This window comes from Clytia hemisphaerica, unplaced genomic scaffold, assembly GCF_902728285.1.
Source record: "Clytia hemisphaerica strain Z4C2 unplaced genomic scaffold, Clytia hemisphaerica genome assembly, whole genome shotgun sequence".
NCBI classification, from domain to species: Eukaryota; Metazoa; Cnidaria; class Hydrozoa; order Leptothecata; family Clytiidae; genus Clytia; species Clytia hemisphaerica.
Window position 1 is genome coordinate 1232216 of NW_027103918.1, and position 24839 is coordinate 1257054.

Consider the following 24839-nt stretch of genomic DNA (forward strand, 5'->3'; position numbering starts at 1 on the left):
ATTTCTGCATGCGTAAACTTCATAGAAGGTTTACGCTGCGTAAACCTTTAGTAAATATCAACTTTACAAAAATGATGAAATGCGTAAACGTCTTATTTCATGCAGTGAGCTAAGCGAAAATCGTTATGGCTGGTACTACAAACAGCACTGGTTAACCCTATTATTATCAGGCTTTTTCGGATTTTGTATTCTCAAGGGGGGGTGTTTTCCACCAGCCTTGCTTAACTTTTGATCTAGAAAAGATATGGACTTGAAATTTGGCAGAGATGTTCTCTACCATAAAAGGAGTTCATAGAAAAAACTAGGTTGATGACGTCGTCATAAAGGTGATGACGTCATCACAAAGTTTCACAATTATCGCTGACCAATGAAAAAGTAGTATTCAATAAAATAGCAATTAAAGTTGAACGAATGGAGATTTTTCCATTCTGTTTTGAATTTCTAAAAGCCAAAAAGAATATCTTTGACATATTTGCCGTTTTTTAACATACTAATAAAATTGAGGTTTAAAATCTATGCAGAAAATGAGTAAATTGTTTCAAAAAATAATGACGTCATTTTTGATGACGTCAGCAGTTTTTGAAAATTTTTTAAATATTTTTAAAAATATATTATTGATACCTAAAACCTGTCAAAATTTGAAGTCAGTTGGATGGCTAGATCAAAAGTTATACTAAATTTAAGATTTTGGGATTTTACAGGGTTTTAGCTGGATTTTATGATATGCGTGCACAAAAAAGTCATAAAACCTGATCTGGTCGGTGTATAATTGTAAAATTTAGTATACATGCTGCTAATAGAATTATATTAAAAGTCAAAAACTTTCAGAGTGTTAAAAAATTTTTTCAGTGAGCTATTAGCAAAAGAGTGCAAGCCTGGTGGAAAACACCCCCCCCCTGATAAAAATAGGGTTAAAGTACTTGAGAGTAGACCACATCCATGAATTTTCCTGAATACGCTGACTCATTCTTTCCCATTTTTACCTTCATACAGCTAAGCGAAAATCGTTATGGCTGGTACTACAAACAGCACCGTTTAAAGTACTTGAGAGTAGACCACATCCATGAATTTTCCTGAATACGCTGTCTTACTTATTCCTTTCCATTTCCTTCAATAAAATTTGCTTAAAGATTTGCTTTACATGTATCAGCTTATAACTGTGGTATGTTATAGCTTTACAGGCAAAAAAGCAATAAATAAACGATAAAGTAACAATGAAAGAAAAATACTTATCTTTTAAGTTTTTGAAGACACGTCTTCTCGCACCGCGTGCTTTTTTGAAAATTAAAATTTTACACTCAACAAACCTATATCTTCTCATAGCATTTTGGTACTATCTTTTCGTCAATTTCCAGAGAAACATTTTTTCAAATGTTTATTCGAAAGATAAAAGAAATATGTTAATAGGAGTAAAAGCCTATTGTTAAAAAATACGCTTGCTATTGATTTTCGCCCTTTTTAAGAAAATTTAAGAAAATTAATATTGTAATTTTCTTAACATAAGAAAAATATTGACAAAATCTTTACAGTAAGATTATTTTTCTTGAGCGAAAAATTCAGTATTTCGACTTTTGAAAATTCTAAGAAAATGAAAAACACGTTTTCTTGTATTAAGACTTAATTCCTTATTAGGAGTTTAACTTTCTTGCTATAAGATGTGTGACTTTCTTTAAGAAATGATTTTTTGCAGTGAAGCCTTATGTTCTTATATAGTATGTTTTTATAAAAAAACGTTTTTCTTTTACACAACATTGAAAGCATAAATTTAAACATGCAAGGAAAAAGAAGAAAAGAAAAGAAAGATTTAATGAGGTGTGAAAGTTTTGTTAGCTTTCCGAACTTCATTACGACGTTTAAAAAACATTCGAATTGAAACTCGAACATGCTTCAAAAGTGTGTTTTGAGATTGCGTGTACTGAAAATGATGTGACTTTTTGTCAACAAAATCTATACTCAAGACAGCCGGCTCCAATGCAAAGATATAATAAGTAGAAGTATGAATGAAAATGAAGAAACAAATTGAAGAAAACTAAGTAAAGAGAACGCTGAAAATGTCAAAATTTTTCTGTCGATGTGTTTTATCGAGAATCAAAGGAAATTAAAAAGGTATTTATTTCTCATTTTTATATAATTTTTGTTTTTATATAAAAACATAAATATAAACCCTGGATAAAGCTATATCCACCATCTTCGATCGGAGCTTTCAAAAGTGGTACCCTAATGGAAGCATAGATTTATAAAGCCGAGGTAGGAAATCCTATCTAAATCACGTGACATTACAACAGAATTTCAGCGCTTGACCAATCAGAAGCTTCGCGGGTTTTCGAAAACAATAGCAGCAATATTTTTTGCGATATTCATTTTTTTTTCTTGGAAGAGCTTAAAGCACTCCATCTAGCCCTTCGGGCTTTATAAATCTATGAATGGAAGCACTACTCGACGTGGGTCAAATTATAATCCAATGAAATTTTCGTTTTTTCACCCACATTGAGAAATGGTTAAAAACGTAATTGTACAGATCAAATATTAATCAAACGAAACTAATCCCTGATAACTGGATAAATCGACCCTGAAATAACCTGTGGGTAGAAAGAACAACATCATTGAGAGAAAATAGTTTTTGAAAGATTTAAGCACATCCCCTTCTCACAGACCCAATGGGACCCCAAATATTGTCCCCAGTGGAAAATTATACTCCAATTTTTGTACCCACTGAAAATAATCAAATAAACCAATCCTCGCTGCAAAATAGTATGCTATTTTCCCCATCCCCACTGAATTTTCTGACTTGAAAATAATAGGAATTAAATCCCCAGTCATAAAAATAATGCGGAAAATATCAATCCCCATCGAGTTTCAGTCTGTTATTTTTAACAGACCCCCCCCCCATTGGCTAAAAAAAGTCCTACCGGATCTGTGAAAAGGGAATGTTTTAGCTAGCTTGGAACAAAACACATCAATTCTTCATAGAAAATTGAGCGAAAAAATCAATCACATAAATCCGCAACTTCTTAGGAGGGAGGAGGCGTCTATAATCTTTCACAGTGACCAGATGAGCCTAAAGACAATTTTTTTATAAGAACGTCAAAAAAAGGTCAAACTTTTAGACGTTCTGGGTTTAAAACCTAAAGATTTTCTTAAACTAAAAGCGTTATTTTTTTTAGCATCAAGTGATTGTGTATTTTGGTCTTACATCCCTAAGAAATCGTGCTTTTTTTAGGTTTTGCAAACGACTAAGATATTTTTGTCTTGCATACTGTGTTCTTGTATCAGAAAACGCGCATAATTAAGTTCAAAGAAGGTGGAAAGTTAACTGCAATCATATACGAGAATTGCGGGATAAGAGTAGAATATAAGCTTCCAGCCCCCTTCCCCAGTGGCAATGTTGAAGGACATTGGAAAAGTCAGTGGGAACAGCGCTTGCACTAAACATTGCCACTGGGGGAAGGGGGGCATTCCATTGTTTTCCAGCATTTTCCAGTGTTTTTCTCAAACATTAAAGTCCATGGTTGTAGTAAATTCAAATCTTAACTTTACAATTTCTTGATTAGTTTGGTTTTCATGATGGTAAACGGAAGACTGAAGAACAACGCTTACACAGAACTCAACAACAAGTCTTGCCAATGTCCCAAACATGATCAACGTCAAATCAACTTGACCATAAATTACTCAGCAACAGAAGAAAGGATTTCATCTTGTCCTGCTTACGACAATGTGATTACACCACCACCGTCTTATAGAAGTTTGTGTGGATGTTTTTTGACAGACGAGCCACCGAGATATCAAGTTGTAACTGGACGACAGCTAGTAAGGAACTTTTGGGACCTTAAACATATACCTTTCACCTATGAATGAATTTATGATATTTTTCTTTAAGGTGGTAGTCTACCGAGAAATGGAAAATCATCGAAAAAATTGTCTAATTTTGGTTTTTGGGTGTTTTGAGATCCTTAGGTCTTTCTGAACATCTCCTGGAAATTTCAGAGAGATATCTTTATTTTTCAGGTCGCAGTGAGCATTTTTGTCCTGCTGGGTGCTTGAAAAATCGCCCTAGCAACGGAAAAAATCCCGTTGCTAAGGACTTATTTTTTCAATCTCGGCCGAAACATAGCAATGTGATACGCCAAAAGAAAGCTCTTTTTACGCCCTTTTCGAGCGTCAAAATATTATTTTCCGTGGCATTACGTCATCCTTAAAATTAAAGATGGTAGCTTCAGTAGTGTAAACATCAAAACAAGCTGAAAAGCAAGCTGTTAGCATGATTCTGCAGATTTCTTGGCAGGTTTTAGATCAAAACTTAATTTCTTTGATGGAAATGATTTGTTTAAATGAAGAATAGACTCTACAGAAGCCATAAAGTTGCTGTACATTGGTTATGTTGCTGGATTTCTACGAAAAACATTTAAGTTGCCGCCATTTTGTTTTGAGGAGCATATAGGCGGTGAGAGGCGGTGTGTGCTTTTTGGTGGCTCACATAATGTTTTGTAGTGGATTTAAATGCAACTGAGATATTTCCAAGCACAACATGATGTAACAGAGATGGAAATGTGCATTATAATGAACTGGACCTAACTTCTGGAGACGCACATTCTCATCTGACACCCGCCACTCATAACAGCCTTCCTTCGGTCAAGAAGCCAGCTCATTGCTCATTGTCATCTAGTCTATGTGAATAAAAATATGCACACAAAAAGTTTTCATGCCTACAGAGAGTAATGCTGGACTTTCAATGAACATTTTGACACACTTATGTGGCTGTTTTCACCCAAATTTGATGTTATCGCAAGATTACCGCAAACTTTGCTATGTATACATGACTTTAGCGCAACATGTTTTTGTTGATTTTTGGATATTTTATCAATTTTTGTGAAATGTTTTACTTTAACTTTTGAAACCTGACTGGTTGGATGAGTATATTCAGTGAAGAAATTTTTTGAAAAGAGCTTTCCAACTTAAAATAATACCCATTTTTGCAGACTTTTGCCTTTTTCTTTGATTTTCTCAAAACGCGTTTCCGGGGGTTTGCATTCACCTTGTCAGAAATATCTTAGGATTGAGAGTAGCTACAGACTTGAAATTTTCAGGGAAGTTTCCTTACATGATTGTGTATTGAATGAATGGATTAAAAAGTTTTAAAATTGGTTTCCTGATTTTTAATCTCAAAAAAGCGTTTTTTTCAGTTTCTTACCCCCTGGAAAAAAATTTCAATTTTTTTTTTCACTCATTCCAGACCTTTTCTAAATATTAGTCATTTAAAAAAAAAACTAACTTCATAGGTCAAGCCGACTATTCAGAAAACCTGACACAAGCAAAATAAAGTATTTTACCCCCTGGCTGATTTTACCCCCGTCTTTGGTTATTTTTAGAATTTTTTTTTATTTTTAGAAATGTTAATAGTTGATATACATTTCCTGAAAATTTCATTACGAAATGTAAAGAAGTTCTTGAGTTATTGCAAAAAATGTGATTTTTTGACTTTTGAAATCTGGCGGTAGACTACCACCTTAAAATTAGGTCTTCTCATTTTCTGTTTCAAGCATTATTGAAGCAAACGTTCAATTTGCGTAAGGGAATGGCCTTTACAGATTTGGAAGATTGCTTCTATAATGGCGGGAAATTTTGTAATTAAGTTAAAGATAGAACAAAAAGTTAAACATCCAAAGGCTTCAAAGATTTCGGATGTTCTTATAAAAAAAAAAAACGTGTATGTTGAAAACATAGAAAGATATCTAAATTTTCGTTGTTAATAACCTGGGCGTGAACTTGGTATTCTCATTTATAAACGTTCGCCGCTTCTTATTATTTTTTTTCTTTTTTGTTCCACCCGGTTCTTAGTGTAATCTCATGCTTAGGGTAATTCGATAGACCTTTTTGAAAGCGTTAATTTGAAATATCTTGTGTTTAAGTGCTGCAATTGGCTCTGTATGCACCTTAAAACTATGTTTCCATACCTAATAAATAGCGTTCTAGGTTGTTTGGAAGGTATGTCATATTCCTCGCCCAATTATGAATGGTGCCAGTCGTGGTGGGTGACAATTTTTACAGAACTCTACTACTTATATCAAACAGCTTTCCGTGGCCTATTTAAGAACTAAAGTCTCTGAAATCTAATGTAATATAGCATCAACCAGAAATTAAATATTTATTATATTGAAATTCTGGATCAACTTCCCTCGTTTCATATTTTGAAATCTTTGAAAAAACAAATCTTTCTTAAAATTTCAAAAAAGTTTAATATGCACAGGAAATTAATTCAGAATTTCCAATCAGAATTGCTAATACAAATTGTCTCGGTAATAACGTTTTTAAGTTCAGAAATTAATATTCTTTTCAATACTATTTATTGTTCAGGATTATGGTACAGTGACAACTTCAACCATTTTCGAAACACAATTCGTCAGGACAAGCCGTAATGCATCGTTGAAGCTGTTGGTTGTTGTATTAATTCTATTGGCAATCAGTTTCATTGCTCTCTTAGTATCTTTGATATTAGGTTGTTATTCATGGAGATGTTAAAACAAAAATTAAACATTATTAGTTTCGTTGTCATTATCGTAGTGGGTCGACCGAAATTCGAGCAAACTGGGGAGGCAAGATACAAGAATATGATTTTATAAATCATAAAATTTTGACTTTAGCTCCCCCTATTAAATGTAAATATTTTTTGTAAAAATTACATGAGTGAAACGAGTACGAAAATCTTTGGGTATTTTCTCTCTTTTTGGCAAAAGACTGCCAATTCTAAGGTGCAAAAAATCAAAGGGACGCCAAAATTAGTAATCAGAGACGTCTTTTGTGCCCTTTTTATTTCCACGCCACAACGCCCCCAAAAAAGTCGGCTGGGGAGGGGCACTTTTCTCTTGAAAAAGAGTTAGAGTGTACTAGCCAACTTTGACTACAGTGACATAATTCTAGGTATGTGTATAAGTGCAAAATTATTTAATCTATTTCAATAACTATCTTACGATATGTAAATTAATTTATGTTAAGTTACAATACGTTATTTCTAATATTTTCTAAATAAAAATTTAAACTTGAGATTACTAACTCAAAACTTTTAATAAGAACTATTGTTCTGGAAAATAAGCTCTATTACCGTCCCGGGGGGGGTACTACCCTTGTCGACCGACGGGGGTGCTCCGCTGACGTTTGAAAAATGGACCCTACGTGGGACTCGAAATTTGCGAAAAAAGTAACCCTGAATGGGACTGAAATTCCAAAATTTTCTCAAATTTTCTACTTTTTCCCCAAATTTTCCAAAAATAGGCACCCTACGGGGGACTGATTTTTCTATTTTGGTGTTTTTGCGACCCTACCTGGGACTCGTGGAGGTCAAAAAAGGTACCCTGACCAGCGGAGCATCCCCGTATCCCATCTTGCCCTAGTACCCCCCCCCCCGGGATTACCGTCCTATATTCTTATAATCTGATGTTTACAGGACGGGTCTGACCTACTAAATTTTATAGTAGGATTTTCGTTTATTTTATTTTATTTCGTTTATATTTAGCATTGTCCTCTTTAACTGAAAATAAAAAAAAAGCTTAGGAGCTCGCGTTTGCTCTAACAAAGTGTGACCAGTGAAAGAATGACAAAATTTGATTGCCACATTCTCAACTGTCACTCCAAACTGGCAAATTCAATTCATAGCCCAAACCATGCTATTCATTTCACCATGGATCTCCAGGCTAACCTGGTGTTGGACCTCTGTACCCTGCTGATTGAACAGAATTGGCAGAAATATCGTTTGAGTGAAAAAAAAGATCAAACGTAAAAAGCCAAAGATCGCGAAAACCAAGAAATTAAAATGTTTAATGATCTTTCGATCTTTACAGATCTTTATCAAGTTTCCAATTGCTATAGATTTTGATACCTTTCTTTAAAATCAGTGAAAAAGATACCCTGAAAAAGATATAAGATATTTATAAGATTCTCATTTCTCCACTAAGATTCTTGTCACTTTTCTGGAATCTTTCCACTATTCTTCCCGAGATAACCGGTATGAGAGTTGAATGGGTTTGTTTTCTAGCGGTACGGAAAATCTTGTGTTTACTCATGAAACTACCTAACTTTCCGGTTTTCCGAAGCTCATTTATAAAGAAAACGACGGTTCATTGGGACGTATTTACTCACTTCCCTTGTTTAAAAACCAGTACCAAATATTTTCTGCGATTAGGCGATTCGAGTCTTTCTATAATTCGATATAATTCACTTGATGGTCGAAGTAGAGAGAGCATGAACATGAGAGAGTCAATAACTGTACCTAATCGGCTCTATACCTTTACTTTCTTATAAATAAAACATATCAGTGACAATACAGGTCAAAATACGACTGTATTATGTAATGGAAAAAACTAATATTTTTAAAAACAATAAATGAACATAAGTTATGTGATTATCAGAGACATGCATTGATGAATGATGTGATCAAAGTTTATGACTGAAAGCATGTATAGTTTCATTTGCAGAGGGAGAGAGAAATATTCGAATATGTGAAAAAGCAGTTGCAAGTTCAGTGCAGTAATGTTACGTTACTTGGCCTTGGTATAATGGAGTTGCTTGTTATAAACTTTTTTCAACTAGTGCTCGCTGAATATTAGCCTGGGTATCCAGACTCAAAATTTCAGAAAAAAAACACTCTTACCTCAACATACAAAGTTTCTAAAATCTTAGAGTCTGGTGCAACTAAAATAATTGGGTACAGTTTGTTTGATACTGCCTGTGAGTGAACCCTTGTTGACAGACTGTCAAAACTTTGTAAACCCAGGCAGACACACATAATTAACTTACTATAAGACCTCTTTTACAAACTAAAAAAACTTTCAAAACTACTTTAAGCTACATAAAAACATCAGTCACATTTATAAAGGCTCTTTTCCAGCGGCTATTTTGTTTAGAAATGAACCTGCGTTTTCATTTTCATTTGTTTATATTTTTTTGCAAGGTCAGCTTTTTCCATAAATTATGCGCGCGCATCGAAAATATCACAAACCCCGCGAAAATTTTGCTCAGTGACTGGGCGCGTACTGACCAATTAGAGACACTCGCATATGCAGGGACAGATATCCCTGCAGACGAGTTACTTGGACCAGACCGTAAACCAGAGACAAAATATTTAAAAAAACTAGAATGTGAAATAGTTTACGGTCTGGATATCCAGGCTAGCTGAATATCAAAGGTTTAAACCTTTTGATATTTTGAGCCTGGGGATTATTTAGACTAAATTGGTGTCGGGTGTATGTGTTAGCCTTATAAGGGTCCCTTTTTATGCCCTCGAAAATCTTCCATACAGGGAAAACCATAGGCATAGCGAGAGACCCTGCAAAATTTATGGATGAGAGCGGTTTTTACGACACTGTAATTATTTCTTTGTTTTATCAAATCAAAAGATGATGAATATGTTCTAAACTTCTGCACTCCCTCATAAATTTTTGCAGGGTATTTCGCTTTGCCTATGGAAAACTATAAAACAGAAATTTAGATTTCCACCGGGGACAAAATTTTCCATGGGACGTTGGGTCTAACCAGATCTGTGTGACATGGTTTTTACACTTCAATTTACGTATGACCAACAGATCTTTGGAGCTTTTAATAATGGAGCTTAAAATCCCCAGCATTACAAACAAGGAATTATTATCCCTTTTAGCATTTATCTCTATTATCTTATCCAGAATGACTCTAAACGAAAACTTTTATAAGTTTTAAAATACTTATGCATAAAATTTAAGTGTTCCTGAGTATATGAATGATCATGATCACGACTACATCACCACCTGATATCCGATGCCATCATGGGACATCTTGTTTGCACCTGCAGGTATCGTGTATTTTACAAACCGGACCAAAACTGCTATTTTTTGCCTAAATGAGTCAGTGAAATTTTGACATATATGTATGTATATATACAGGATAGATATTAGAATTTTATAGCCAAAATTTAAGCCAACCTGAAATATCAGTTATACTGAAAGTGAACACTTTGGGTAAAATATGGACCTACTGGTGAGGATTGCAAGTCAAAAGTCCCCAAGAAGTCCTAAAGTAATAGCAAATATATATGTGTGTTTTTCTGCGACGGAGACGGTTAGCTTCGAATTTGTCTAGATCCTGATCAACTGAGGATGTTGGTAAAAAAACACTTTTATAGTCCTTGATTTTTCGGGGCAGAATTGCAGTATTCTCCAGATTCCTTCATTCACTCAACTTTCTATCAATGCACTGAAAAAGAGCCTTCATTGAGTTTTACTGAAATGTAAAGCAATCAATTTTATATATGAAATACTTGGTCGAAAATACCATTTGAGTTCTCTCATTTTGTTCAAAAGAACCAAAGATGAGTTAGTAATACAACGTATAGCTTTAAAGGGACATAAGTGGTAAAATGTAAACATTGCGCGAACCACGTGTCATTAAAGAGAACAATTATTCACGTGTTCAAAACAAATTTGTGAAACAATCAAAATCAGCCATATTTGTTTTGATTTTTGATTTTGACATGTGACATTTGTTTTGATTTTGTATCCCGCTGCACACAGTTTGTTTACAAATTTCGTCAGTACTTTTATGTCCCTTTAAGAGTGGGTTGGATCCGAGATTTAAATGATTAATTCTCATTTTAAAATATATAATTTCAGCAAAATTTGCTCAATATAAAAAATAAATCGAGCTAAGTATATACATCAATCAGATTATTTGGAACACTATAATGGAACATCCCTCGGTTACTTTGAAGAACTTAGCCAAGGAAAACAATATATATGACATCACATCAAAGGATCTGGCAACTTTACTGGACAAACAAGATGAGCTGTCTAAATATCGGAAACAATTTGCTTACCCAAGAATGAAGACATTGCCAAAGGGTATGTTACATTTTAATTATTTTAATTTTGGTATCGTTTTTCAAATTTGTACTCTTGATCTTTAGATAGTGTAAAACTATGTTCAGACATTATGGTTTCGTATCTCTCCGGTATGTGGTTTACGTGTTCATACTGATTTTGGAACGTTTTGGAAAAACCATGGACATATAAAAGAGCAGTTCCATTCCGATGAAAATAGTGGAGCGAAAACGTTTTGATCTGTTTTGCTTTATAACTTCTTCTATTTGACGTTTTGAATTTTGATGTTCACACAGTGTTGGGGGACGTGTCCTTTCAGAGAGATACGAAAAAGTAACGTCTGAACATGGCTAAGATATTGCAAGTTGTTGAATCCCACATCACGGTCTGCCCCTAAAGAAATGTGGCGACTGTGTGACGTAGTTATTCAGTCAAAACAGTTAAAACCGCGTTACATACACTGACCTTTATATACCCTGGACAAAGTTTCTCAATCTCGGCCAAACAATCTTTGATTGGGTTTTTTGAAAAGTGGTACTCTAATGGTGGCACTGCTCAATAGTGGTGTAAATGCATCGAGAGCGCTAGATCTACTTTTCCTCAAAAACTTTTGATGATGTAGCGCCGTTAGACGTTAATTTTCAACACTGCAATGGCTTCTTTACGGGTACCGATTCAAAAAAAAATCGATCAAAGATTGCGGATATAGCTTGGTCCAGGGATATATAAATGTCAGTGGTTATATCAGACAATCTCCATGGCCCCTTGGTTCGAAACAGAGGATTCCTTTAAAGCTACCACCTGATCATCTCCAGCATGGCGTTCCGGAGATGAAATATTTGGTTCTCTAGATCACTTGATGAGTTTTTCTTTTCTGCCTCAAAACGAAAGTGAAAGAAGCTTGGTTCTGAAATTTATATTTGATTTGCGTTCGCGTTTAATGCAATCACTGTGCTCATAAGCTCATTTAAAATTCATCCTAAATCTGAATGAAAATAGCTCAATTTTTCAAACCAACACAAACAACTTTCATGGCGCCAAGCAAGAAAGTGAGAGAATGGTCATGATTGATCAAATTGCAGTTGCAAAGATAGGGACAGCTAGGAACAATAAAGCTCCATTTAGTATTCTATAAAAGATATCTGTGCATATTCATACTGGGCTAGCAAACTAAATACTCCCCTTATCCATTTTTCAGTTGATTTATCCATCGTGAACGGTGAAGAAGATTGCGTCTATTTATGTGGACACTCATTAGGACTGTGTCCCAAGAAAACTGAAGATGTCATGATGGAAGAAATCAAGAAATGGAAAGAAATGTGAGAAGTTTAATTCTTTCTTTCATGGTTGCGATTTCTTGTTTTTCCTATTCTTCATTTTTTGCCAGGCTTAAATTCCAGGGTATTTTCCGAAATTTTGCGACATTTTCCAGTGGAGCTGGGGTCCCAGCGGGTCTGTGACACAGGGGTATAATCTGTAATGAGAACAAGGGATTTTCTTTGATAAGCTAATTCAAATTCATGTCAAGCTCTACCCACTGCACCTTAGTTTTATTTTTGATGGTTCTGATAATTCACCTATGTCCAAAGTAATATTCAAAAAGGATCTAGAGACAAGATTTATTATCAATTGAAATAGACGTTTTCCTGGATCTTCTTTTCTCTAAGCTTTCTGACACTGACTGGTATTCCTCGGGTACACAAAATTGACAATGTGTGAATTCATGCTATGCATCATTGCATTGTGTTCCACGGACCCAACAGCTGATTGGTTGAAAGTGACGTATTGACATATTTTACGTCATTTTACAACCAATCAGTGATTGGGGCCGTGATGTAATGTCAGAAGATATTGTAATGGTGCATATCATGATTTGAAATTTCTCAATCTACCAAGTTAACCCAATTTCCTCTTTTCACTCAGGGGTGTAGAAGGACATATGAACGGCAAATATCCTTGGGCGTTCATCGAAGAATACATTTTCAAACAGATGGCGAGATTAGTAGGTAAAGGTCTTGACAAGATTCTTTTACGATTTAAAGACCATATATCGGATAACATTGCAATATTTATATAACTTGTCCACTCCTTTCTTCATTGAAATCATGAAGTAAATATTAGATATGTAGAATCAACTTTGCTTCATTATTCAAGATTATCAGTGAGTCACCAAGACTGAGAGAAATTTAAAAAAGGTCTACACTAGAACCACTACTCTCTAATACCATATTCCGTCGTATTATGCTTAAGATTCCCATTCCCGCACTATGATCCCACTGTCACCTAGCGGAAATGACCAGGAATCTGAAAATTGGGCAGTTTCATCATTAAACATAAGATTTTCCATACCTTTGAAAAAAAAACCTTTCCAACCGCATGGCGGTTTCCTGGGAAAAATAGCGGAAAAATCCCGGAAAAGTCAGGAGAATCTTAGTGTTGGAAATGAAATCTTAAGCAAAATGACGGTTGTAAGTTTTTTAAACTGCATACTTTTTTCGGACTTTTTCATCTATCAGGATGCAAAGAAATTGAAGTTTGGATCATGAATACATTGTCAGTCAACTTGAACGTCATGATGGTATTACTTTTCTGAAAATTAAGTATTCAGTGAACATATAGACATAGTCCATTGCAAGCTTAATCTGCAGCGAAATACATCAACGTGATTTATTAGTTTACAGTTTGAAAGTCGAACAATATTCGAATCTATCTCTTGTTGGAAGAAAATTCTTTCTCGAAATTTGATTACAAGAGAGAGAGTCTGATGTACTTCTCCTTTTCAATAAACTTAATCAATAATCATACTTGGTAAAAGAAAATTTCTAGCATCTAATTTTATTTTGGTCTTGATCCTCCGGCCAATATATTTGGTAAATGATGTGCATACAATCAACTCTCTTTAATTCGAATCTCTATCATTCGATTCTTCCTGTAATTCGAACTTAAATATTAGTCACCTCTGCAGAAAACTGGTTTGAATTACTCTCTGTAATTCAAATCTTTCTCTATTTCTAAGATCGAATTAGAGAGATTCAACTGTAATATTTATTTCCATATGATTATAACTTTCTACTTGTTACCAGGTGCCATTTTACAGACCTAACCCCAATCGTCATAAAATCTTGATTGAGACTGGTGCATTCCCTTCAGATCACGTAAGGATTTTTATTTAAGATTTTAAGGCTTCAAATGAGGCTTCTTTTTGAAAAGTAGTTTTTTTCAAATTTTGAAATCTTTCTTCGAAAGTCATTCAATTTCAAAAATAGCTTTCACCTCCTTGGACGAGAAATTCAGTCGGTAGAGCAATGCTTTACAATTCAAGAGTTGCGGGTTCGATTCTTGGTCACCGCAACTCAGTGAATAAGTAGCTTTGATTTAGTACAGTAAAACCTCTAATTAACGGACACTCTAAAAGGCGGACACCTCTAATTAGCAGACAATTTCATTTTCCCCGGCCGTTTCCTAGTCAAATCCTCATAAAAAAGTTTCTAAAAGGCGGACACTCAATTAGCGGACCCTCTGATTAGCGGACAAATTTTATCGCACGAAATGGCCAAAACCCCTATTTTAGCTCTCCAATTAGCGGACATTGAATATCAAACGGGTCACAGACGTTCGAAATCGAAAAAAAAAATTTTAGACATTTTTATTTCAAGCCCTTGTTAGTCTTATTATTCAAATTATTTCTACAAATGTCAAGTTTTTCCTTGACCCATTCAACGAATTTAGGTGGGCCAAAGAAATCATAAATCACTGGTACTTCAAGTCCGTACTCACCACCTCGATTTAACCTCTTGCCAGTCACTCGAGCTCTTCTATGGCCAAGTGTCTGCAGATAAGTACTCGAGACCCCAATTTTTTATTTTCGACACCCTGGGATGGCCTAATTTCCAAATTTGAGCTCCGAGATCAAAAGTTTCTAAAAGGCGGACACTTCTAATTACTGCGGTAAGATACTGGGACCTGAGAGTAGGTGTAACATTCCACCCATTGAGTTTCAATCCCGAAGGGCTAGAGGTGAAACTTTAACCCTTCTCAGACAAGAAAGTGCATAGAACTCGCCGTAATCATGACGACGGATTGTATCTAGCGGTTTCTTTGTTTACGAGGACTACATTTTTTTTTAAATCAAGCGATAGATTTTAGTTTCAATCCGGCATTTGTGTAAAAACTACGCGCGGGCGTTCTGGATGGGAAATAAGTGGTTTCATTTCCCATCCAGGATTCACGCCTCTAGCCCTTCGGGCGCTTGAAACTCAATGGTTCCACCTCAGCATTTGGCCTACCAGGTTTAGCGCAAATAGAAAAGAGGATAGTCTCGTCTTCACAACGAACAGCAGAAACGTCACCAGGAAAAGCTACGAGCTTTCTTGGAGGCAGCCGACATCAACACCAAACGAACGACGGAGACACTCAATGGAAAAGGTGTTTCAAATTGGCTGACATCCATCCCTTTGAAGTAACAAGGTTTCGAGCTAACCAAGCAAGAGTTTTGGGATGCCATCAGAATACGATACAAATGGCCTCTCGACCGACTCCCATCAACTTGCGCGTGCGGATCATCGTTCGATCTAGCACACGCACTCTCGTGCAAGAACGGAGGATTCGTATCTCTGAGACACAATGAAATTAGAGACATTACGTCCAAACTGCTAGGAGAAGTATGCGTAGATGTAAGAACTGAACCCTTATCAAACGAACTTAATAACGAAGATCTGCCAAGACATGCAAATGTCTCACGCGAAGCGAGACTGAATATAAGCGCTCTCAGTTTTTGGACTGCTGGCCAAAGAGCATTTTTTGATGTGAGGGTTTTCAACCCGTTTGCTCGAAGGTACAGCAATTCAAAAACTGAGAACTGCTTATCATCCAATGAACGCGAAAAGAAGAGACACTATTGTGAAAATATTTTACAAGCTGACAATGGGACTTTTTCTCCGCTTGTTTTTGCGGCAAATGGAGCGATGGGACGTGAATGTACGTTATTTTACAAGCGTCTAGCTAAAATGATAGCAGACAAAAGACATGAAACTTTCTCAAAAGTTACTAACAGCATTAGAACTATCATATGCTTCTCGCTAGTTAGATCTATTGTGAGATGCATCCGTGGATCGAGAGGTAGAGTACGACTCCCTCAAGATGAAATTTAAATTTTTTCTTTCTTTCTTATACAAAGAGGATAGATTTCCTCACTCTCGGCTCCACCGACCACCACCGGATGAATATACTTATTACAAGTGTTAGAAATAATAAAACGTCTATCATAAAGTTGAGCTATGGTTATAAAGGCTGGTCTCCACTTGCGCGCGCTTTGATCACACTTTGTCGATCAAAGCTATAGGTCAAACAAAATGAAAACGTTCCATTGGCACGATTTAACGTAACGGTTGAAAAAAGTTAAAAATGTATTCAACTTTTTTTTCGAGTGCGCGCTACATTTTTATGACGTTATCCTTTTTTCCAAGCAAAAATGAGTGCGAAAAGTTGCGATGGCAGCGTGAGCAAGTAGAAACCGGCCTTAAAGCTCATGAAATTCTAACAAGCGCTCCTCTTAGAGGGGTAGTCTCGAATCCTTTATATAGACCCCAGATCTGACTCAACAAAGATTTAATGAGGTTTTGATGGATCATCATCTATTATTACCTGTAGTGTTTTCTTTTATATCTATTTTAACAGATAGCAGTAGAAGCACAAATACGCTATCATGGATACGACCCAGCAACTTCTCTTCTTATTGCTAAACCAAGAACCGTGAGTAGATACTTTGTATTACAGTAAACTTCTCGCTAATTCGAACTTCTACTATTCGAATCTTTCCATAATTCGAACTTATTTCCAGTCCCCATCAAGAAGATAACGACTTATTATACTTTCTGTAATTCAAATCTCTCAGTAATTCGAAAAAATAATATTCCCTGTTTGGGTTCGAATTAGCAAGAGTCAATTGTATTTGTTTAACAACTTCATAGTCACCAGAGAATTTATATACAAAGAATCCTATCGTATAAGCGGGAGAATAATTTAGAAAAATAGTCAATTTTCAAACCGTAGATGCTGTCCAGGTAAAATAACTTTTGGAAGATGCTGACGGTCGTTATTCGTTTGTCCCAAATAGACCTTATCGGAGTTTTTAATTTTTCTAAAAGAGCGATGCATTATGGGATTGTTTCGGGAGTATTACAATAGAATTCTCTCGAGGAACTTCTAAGAGATTTCTATTGTAATACTCCCGAAACAACCCCACAATGTATCGCTTTTTTAGAAAAATCAAAAACTCAGATAAGATCTATTCTACGGCTGCTTTTTCTCAACATAGTGCCATTTCGGCTGTAAAGTATGTTTTTTCTGTGTTTCAGTACTACTTGTTAATGGACAAAAGCGCACTACTAGGACGTTCATAAATAGGTCTTTTATTTCCATTATCTAGGGCGAGGAAAGTATAAAGATGGATGACTTGATTGAATTGATCGAGAAAGAAGGAGACGAGATCGCTCTTATTCTCTTTGCTGGTATGAGTTCTACACGCTTTTTTATAAGAACATCCACAAATTTTGTACCATGCGCAATGGTTGGAAATGCTTGGAGATAATAACATTTTACGGGAATTTGGAATCAGCTACACTCTTTTTACTAAGTTATATTCACGGGGAAGTTGTGAAGTCATGAGCATGCTCTCTAACGTAATTTTCAAAAATAATTATTTTCAGATGCTGTTTTCAGCATTAAATTAGCTAGATTTTAACTTTTCAAGCACGGAACTTTTTAAATTTTCACGCTGTCAGCGCACAACATTTTTTCAGAAAATAGACATGTTCGGTTATCATATCATAACTAAAAAACTAGAAATCTTGAGATAAAAAGTAAGATATCCCTGAAAAGCTAAGTAAATTCTACAACTTTTAGACCAAGTACCAGACCAAAATGTCGAGGAAAGATAAAAAGGAGATTTTAAGATAAAATTTTAATCTGGATAAATTACATTTTTATTTTTTCATTGCGTTCTTTAGGGGTACAGTACTATACAGGACAATTTTTCGATCTCAAAAGAATCACCGATGCTGGACACAAAAAGGTATTGAATTTGTTGAGATTTTCTTTCATTCCACTGGGCTAGTCCATTTTTATATCCATACAGGGTGGACGAATATTTCCAGGGTGTAACCCAAGAAAAATGTCATGTAAGGAGTTTTTTTTTCATTTTTGCAGGGGTGAAAAGCCACTTTAAAGTACGAGGAAGAATTTTTCCAAGGGTTTCTTGCAAATTACTGAAAGGATTGTCCCCTGGAAATTCTTCTTCGCATCTCGAAGTGAGTGGATGAACTAAAATCAATCTTTTACACACAGGATATTTTAGATTGACGTTTTAAAAAGCTTTCCTCGGACATTCTGGGGATTGTTCTAGGATCAACCCCTCTCTGGAAAATTTCGTGCAATTTTATATGGATATAAAATTTAATGGCCAATTAGATAAATGTTGCTGCAAGCTAAAATGACGCTTGTTATGCTTTTGTTTCTCACGGCCGTAGCATGAAGGTAGATCATCCAGCTACGGTGCGCAAGGTTGTGGGTTCGATCCCCAGCCGGGTCATACCAAAGATTCCCAAAATGATACTTGATGCCTCTCTGCTTGATGCTCAGCAATTAAAGAGACGGATCAAGGGTAAGTGGAGAAATCCAGGGAAAGAAGTGGCGCCCTTTCCTTCCTTCGGGTAGACAGCTAGAGAAAAGGGAGCCTCCGGGTCGCCCTCGGCTGTGGCCGCAAACTAACTTACTTCTCACTTTACAAAGGGTTGTATTGTTGGATTCGATTTGGCACATGCTGTTGGTAATGTGGAATTGAAATTACATGATTGGAATGTGGATTTTGCTTGTTGGTGTACTTATAAGGTTGGTCAAAATTGTCTTCATTTTTTATTGAGCTCCCACTGTCGAGATTTATCGCTTTATTTACCTGTTAATCAATTCACCTTTTCGACCGTAGCCGCCAATTGCCGTGCGGGCATTTTTTGTCCACTTTATCCCACTAAAGCCGTCCCAGTCCTTTTTTCGCACCTATAGACAATAGAAGAATGTGTCAAAAAAGGATTGGATCGAGTTTAGTGGGATAAAAGTGGCACGTGCCTGACCGCGCGACTACGGTCGAAAAGGTGAATTAATATGAGCATTGACTTGGAACAATGAAACATTCTTACTAGGCATAACATTTCTTTTACTAGACTTCTCGTATTCAGGTCTCGCTAAACTGGACTGGTTGGGCTATCTGTGTGGCTGTGGAAAATTATACTCCAATTTTTGTCCCCACTGAAAATAATCAAACAAACAGATCCTCACTGCAAAATGTTACGTTATATTTTCCATCCCCGCTAAATTTTCTGACTTGAAAACAAAAGAATTTAAATCTCCGGTCATAAAAAATATGGGAAGATCAATCCCATCGAGTTTTAGTCTGTTATTTCATCGATGGTTATTTATACCCCGCCGGCTGAAAATATCCTACCGGGTCTTCGAGAAAGGGGGTGTATATATCAAACAGTATTAGAGTTCCTTTTTATTCCCGTTTTGAGATTGTTGGAGAGAAATTCAGTATATTCTACCTCGTGGTCGTGGTTTAGATACGCTAAATCTTTTGTCTTCCTCTTGAAAACTTAGAAAGCTAACCTATAATGAGCTCTATTATCCATATGGATTTTATTATTAATTTTTTCCTTAGTATATGAACTCTGGACCAGGAGCAACAGGTGGCGTATATCTTCACGAAAAATATGCTAATGAAAATTATAATCTAAAAAGGTATTATCCTATTTTACACTTGAAGTCTGATAAGTTTAAAAATATAATCCCGTTGAAAAATAAGAGCTGTGTTTGGCGAACGAAAGTTTCAAAATGACAAATTTGCAAAATAGTCTCTCTAAAAGGCAGGATTTTTCCCTTTTTTGGGTCATAATGGTACAAAAACCATACAATGTTAAAAATAATTCTCTAAGGTTAAGAATTTTTTCAAAAATTTATCACTTTCCCCCCAATTTTGTTTCTCCAATGTATTCCTTTCAAAAATATTAAGCCACTCTAAGAGTCGGTTTTCAGAGTTTCGGTCTACACATACTCTACCGACATTCTTTAACCTTAGTAAACCCCCTAGATATCGCATCATGTACTAGCTGTTGCTAGTTCTAGGTGTACTGCATGTTTCTCAGGAAGGTTTTACAAAATAGATCAAAGATTCAAATGTTTAGGCTGGTCTCCACTTTTGTGACGTTTTTGTAAGGACATTGGTCGGCTGAAAAATGAAACAATTCCATTGGTAGAAATTGACATAACGGATGAAAAAAATAGAAATTCCTTCAACTTTTTTTGTTCGCGCGAAAATATTTTATGACGTAATCTTTTCTTCAGGCAAAAAAGGTTAAGAAAAAAAACTGGCCTTAACTTTCTTCTGGTCGTTTTTTTATTGTCCAAGGGAATAATCTTATATTTAACTACCGGGATTTAGCATATAACAAGAGGAGTTTCTGGATCATAACCCTGTCAACGCCACAACCTTTTCTATTTTATCGTTGAAATTCTTTCGATTAACTTACAGACACGCTGGATGGTGGGGTGTTGATTTCGAAAATCGATTTAAAATGGATAACAGTAAGATTTAATCACCAGTTTTTCTGTTACACATTTTTTTATAAGAGCGTCCAAATTTTTTGAAGCCCTCGAATGTTCTTGAATCTCTTAAGCTTAAAAATGTTCTTAACATGTTCTTATTTTTACTATTTGATTGGTATATTATGTATTCTCCTAATAATTTTAGTGTTTCGGAGTCGATTAAGCGTTAAAATGTTCTCAACTTGTTCTTAATATTTTGGCCATCGGAACATTCTATTCTTAATAGTTTTTCTTATAAAAAAAAAGATTTATCAGAATAACTAGGAACTACTGATGTCTACAAGACCTTTAAAAGATGCATAAAGTTAGTTAAAGGTTTTGTTTTTATATAAGAGTAATATCGTTTGCTTACTCGTCAATTTTAATTTATAAGCTTTTTCACATTGGATTGACGGGTTGTGGAGCAAGAAGATCAGAAAGAGGGAAAGAAAAAAATACTTTTGTTTATATCAGCATAATATAACAATAGGCAGACACTGTCCTGATATGAAAAATATGTCTGATATGAAACGGAAACACTTATGTAAAAATCAGTAGCGGCCTGGCTAAATTTTCTTGGTGGTGCAAACTATGAAATTGGCGCCCCTGATATTTTTGTCATTACTTGCACCCTCCATCATTAAGTGGATGGAAATATTAAAAGTCAGAGCAGGTGACTGGTTGAATGTTGAAAGTATAACGCCCGGAATTTTTGAGTTAAAAAACTTTTATTTATACAAATCTATTTCATTGTTATAATTTGAAATGTATAATTTTTCTGAACAAGGAAAATTTTTCAATTTTCAACTTTTAAAATGTCTAAAAATATCCCAATTTATCCCGATTCAGCACCAAAAATATAAAGCTCCTCAAATAAAAAACATGAGCTGTTGATACTTGAAATGGAAATTTTATACCCAGTCGATTTAGTTTATATTTTTGTTTTCTAAAACTTTATCAGAAAAATTACCTGATAATCTTTAAACTTTTGCGCTGCTGGTCTTACTTCACTCCCCATTAAAGATCAATGGCTGAAAGAGGCCCCTAAAATTCGAAAGTTGGCAGGAAAAAGGGTTTTTTAATTAAGGCGCCGCAGGCAAAAAAATTTGTATAAGAAACGTCAAACAGTTTAAAAGATCTTCTAAAAAGGAGAAAGTTAGTCAGCATAAGACCACAAAAACCACAGCGAGCGAAAAAATTCAAGAGAAAGAAAGCAAGAGTGTAAAATAAAATGCAGCGCCACAGGCGAAAAAAATCAACATTGCACTTATACATAGAAGGCGCTATAAACTTGTCGAAGGGCGCCAAATCGCCCAATTAAACATCAACAAAATTTTGGCGCCCCCTTGAAAAACTCTTTTGACGCCCCTTTCAGATCTTTCTGGGTGGTGCACTGCACACCCTGCACCCCCTGCCAGGCCGCCACTGGTAAAAATAAAACCTTTAAACTAATCATCGATCGCTAAGATATTCTTCGAAATCTTATTTGACGATTTGACCATTCAGGTGATTTACCGTTCGTCCCTGGACCTGCTGGTTTTGCACATTCTAACCCTCCATTATTTAGTACGATGGGTCTCTTCGCAAGTTTAGAGGTAGGTTCTTTTGAAATTTTAACAATGGTTTTAAACACTCCTGTGTCACAGACCTTGTGGCACTCAAGTCCCACTGGGAAATTAGTCAAAATTTTGTCCCTAATGAAAAAATACCCTAAAATTTCAGCACTACTGTAAATTGCCTTTGTTTTTATTCCAATTTATAATTGAATGGAAAAAGTGCACTCCAAGACCACCCCTATTGGATATTTTGAGCTGGGAACAATAGAATTTCTTCCTATCCTTCTTAGTTTTTTATCATTGTATCTATTTTATAGCAATTTGACGACGTCGGTATTCAAAAGTTAGTGAAGAAACAAAGACTTTTAACAGGTTAGTTTAATGTAGGCAACAAGACGGGCAAAAAATTTATCTGTTACTAATTCTATTTGGCAAAGAACAGCAAAGATTCTTTTTTTCGTACGAAAAATATTTGAGCCCGCTGGGGGACTAAAAGTAAATGACTAAAGACTAAAGGTAAACCATACGTGCGGCTCTTAAGGGTATGTTTTTCAAAACCAAAAAAATACGCTGAAAGGGTCGAAATGAGCGAAGATGAGTTAAAGTGCTCTAAGGGTGTAAAAAATGAGAAAAATGTTCAAGAAAATGCACGTAAGGGACGGTTTTTCACCCAGTTTACTCAAATTTGACTAAATTTTCTCTGCATTGTAAGGATCAGATTTCAAAAGGTCGCACATAAGGTCATTTTTGAATCAAGCTCCCTCCAGGGCCTTACTACTAGGATAATAACACCTAATTTAGTACCTTTGTAGATATTCACATGTTCGGAACTACAATCAGCGTCGAAATGTATTGGGAATTTTGGTTAATTCCTCGTTTTCAGCAATTTAAAGTTCGGGCGAAAAAGCCGCTTTTGGGCAAATTGATAAATTTATTCGAATATTTCAATTCGGGAGGGGTTTATATACTTCCAGGCTATATTCTGAGCCCTATTGGACCATTCTTGGACTTTTAGTTCCTCAGATCCTACAGAGTTAAAACTCTACCCGTCCAACCTAATTTAGAGCGCTTCCAAATCGTTTTTGGTTGTAACATTTCGTGGGAATTTCTCAAATATTATGACTTTGATCGTAATTAGGGCTGCGCTTATGATGTACCCAGTGCCACTTATGACTTTTTGGTAGACTGGATGGCTCTGAGAAGTGGCCTAGTATCCATGCCACTTGACCCAGTTCCTTTTTTGGAGAAAATCAAACATGTGATCACGAGCAAGGGTCTTTATCATATTTTCATGAATTCAATAAGATTTATTGCTTTTGTGAAAAATATCAAATAAATCGGAATCCGTTAGTCTATTTTACTAGAATTAGCGACATCAAATCAACAAAAAAAATCAAGAAAGTTCAGTTTGAGGTAAACTCTGCGGTAATGAAAAAAAGTCCATAGAAGAATAAAGTTTTTCCATGTTTATTTCTGCCATTATGGAAGAAAACGTTCGAATCTATAAAGGGATCCCATACACAGATCGAATGTTAGCTTCCATGATGGTCGAAGTTACGTAACTAAACAAAACATAAAAAAACCTTCATATATTATTTTTAATCAGGTTATTTGGAACTATTGATCAACACTCATTTCAACAAACCAAACGAGAAACAACACGTGTCGTATATTACACCTTTATCCATCGAAGAACGTGGTTGCATGCTGTCATTTGCTTTCAGTTTTCCAATCGAAAATATCTTTGCTGGTCTTGTCAAACGTGGTGTTGTGGTAAGACTACTACTTTTGTGAAAGGAAACTTTCGCGAATAAGTATTATATTCACGAAATGTTTGCAGCGCAAATAAGCTTTCACAAATGGAGCTTTTCATAATATTTCGCGGGGGAGAAAAACTTTCGCGAATTACTGAATTTTTATTTATCATTACCCCAAATTTTACTAATTTTTGCGAAATATAAGGTAAAATTTGACGGAAAAGCTTTTAAGGAGTATATTTTTTTCGAAGGAAGAAACTTTCTCCAATCAGCTTTTTGTAATTTTCGCGATATTCACTTTCGCAAATTTGCCGAAAATCACGAAAATCGGCAACGGTTCGTGCCAAAAAAAGGTTGTCAATTGTTTCTAATAGAAGTAAGTCCCTTTATATAGGTTAGGTTTAAGACGAAACATATCAGTTATCCACCGAGTATCAGTATCGTCGTCCAAATATGATTGCCTCGGGGGATACTACCATTCCCGACCGACGGGGTTGTACCGCTGAGGCTCGAAAAATGGACTTTTTGCCGGAATTGTTCTTTTTTGAAAATTTTGCCAAAATTTGCGAAAAAAGTAAGCCTGAATGAGACAGAAATTCAAACATTTTGTTAAAATTATTACTTTTTTTTCCAAATTTCTACAAAAAGGTACCCTAAAGGTGTTTTTGCAGCCCCGCCTGGGAGTCTTGAAGGTGGAAAGGTACCGTGACCAGCAGTACATCCCCGTACCCCTTTTTATCCAAGTTATGGAACAGTTCTACAACTTATATTCTTTTCTTTTCTCAGTGTGATGTTCGTAAACCGAAAGTGTTACGTATCGCTCCAGCACCGTTTTATAACTCGTTCGACGACGTCCATCGCTTCGTTCAAATTCTTCTTGATGTCATCGAGCAAAACAAAAATGAAAATTAATTAGAATTTTGTGCATCACATGAGTCACAGTTTTGACATTCTGAAGGAGTCATGGCCAATGAATTTTATACATGTTAAAATTAATATAAATTTTATTACACTAAATTTTTAAAAACGAATAATAAGAGGCAAATAAATCTGAA

General features: G+C 35.5%; 2 protein-coding genes across 2 annotated transcripts; both read left to right on the forward strand.

Annotated features, from left to right (window-relative positions):
• The first annotated feature begins 1947 nt into the window (after positions 1–1947).
• Positions 1948–6835, forward strand: LOC136809694 (uncharacterized). Its single transcript, XM_067066231.1, has 3 exons — positions 1948–2106; positions 3552–3807; positions 6352–6835. The coding sequence occupies exons 1-3, from the start codon at positions 2072–2074 to the stop codon at positions 6514–6516; spliced, it is 456 nt and encodes a 151-aa protein (XP_066922332.1). The 5' UTR covers positions 1948–2071; the 3' UTR covers positions 6517–6835.
• Positions 6836–10629: 3794 nt separating this feature from the next.
• LOC136809648 (kynureninase-like) lies at positions 10630–24839 on the forward strand. The gene is made up of 15 exons (XM_067066194.1): positions 10630–10859; positions 12037–12157; positions 12762–12844; positions 13355–13416; positions 13922–13993; positions 16515–16589; positions 17266–17347; positions 17846–17910; positions 18627–18725; positions 19549–19628; positions 20419–20471; positions 21978–22066; positions 22345–22399; positions 23634–23800; positions 24571–24839. Exons 1-15 carry the CDS (start codon positions 10703–10705, stop codon positions 24694–24696), a joined length of 1386 nt encoding a protein of 461 aa, XP_066922295.1. The 5' UTR covers positions 10630–10702; the 3' UTR covers positions 24697–24839.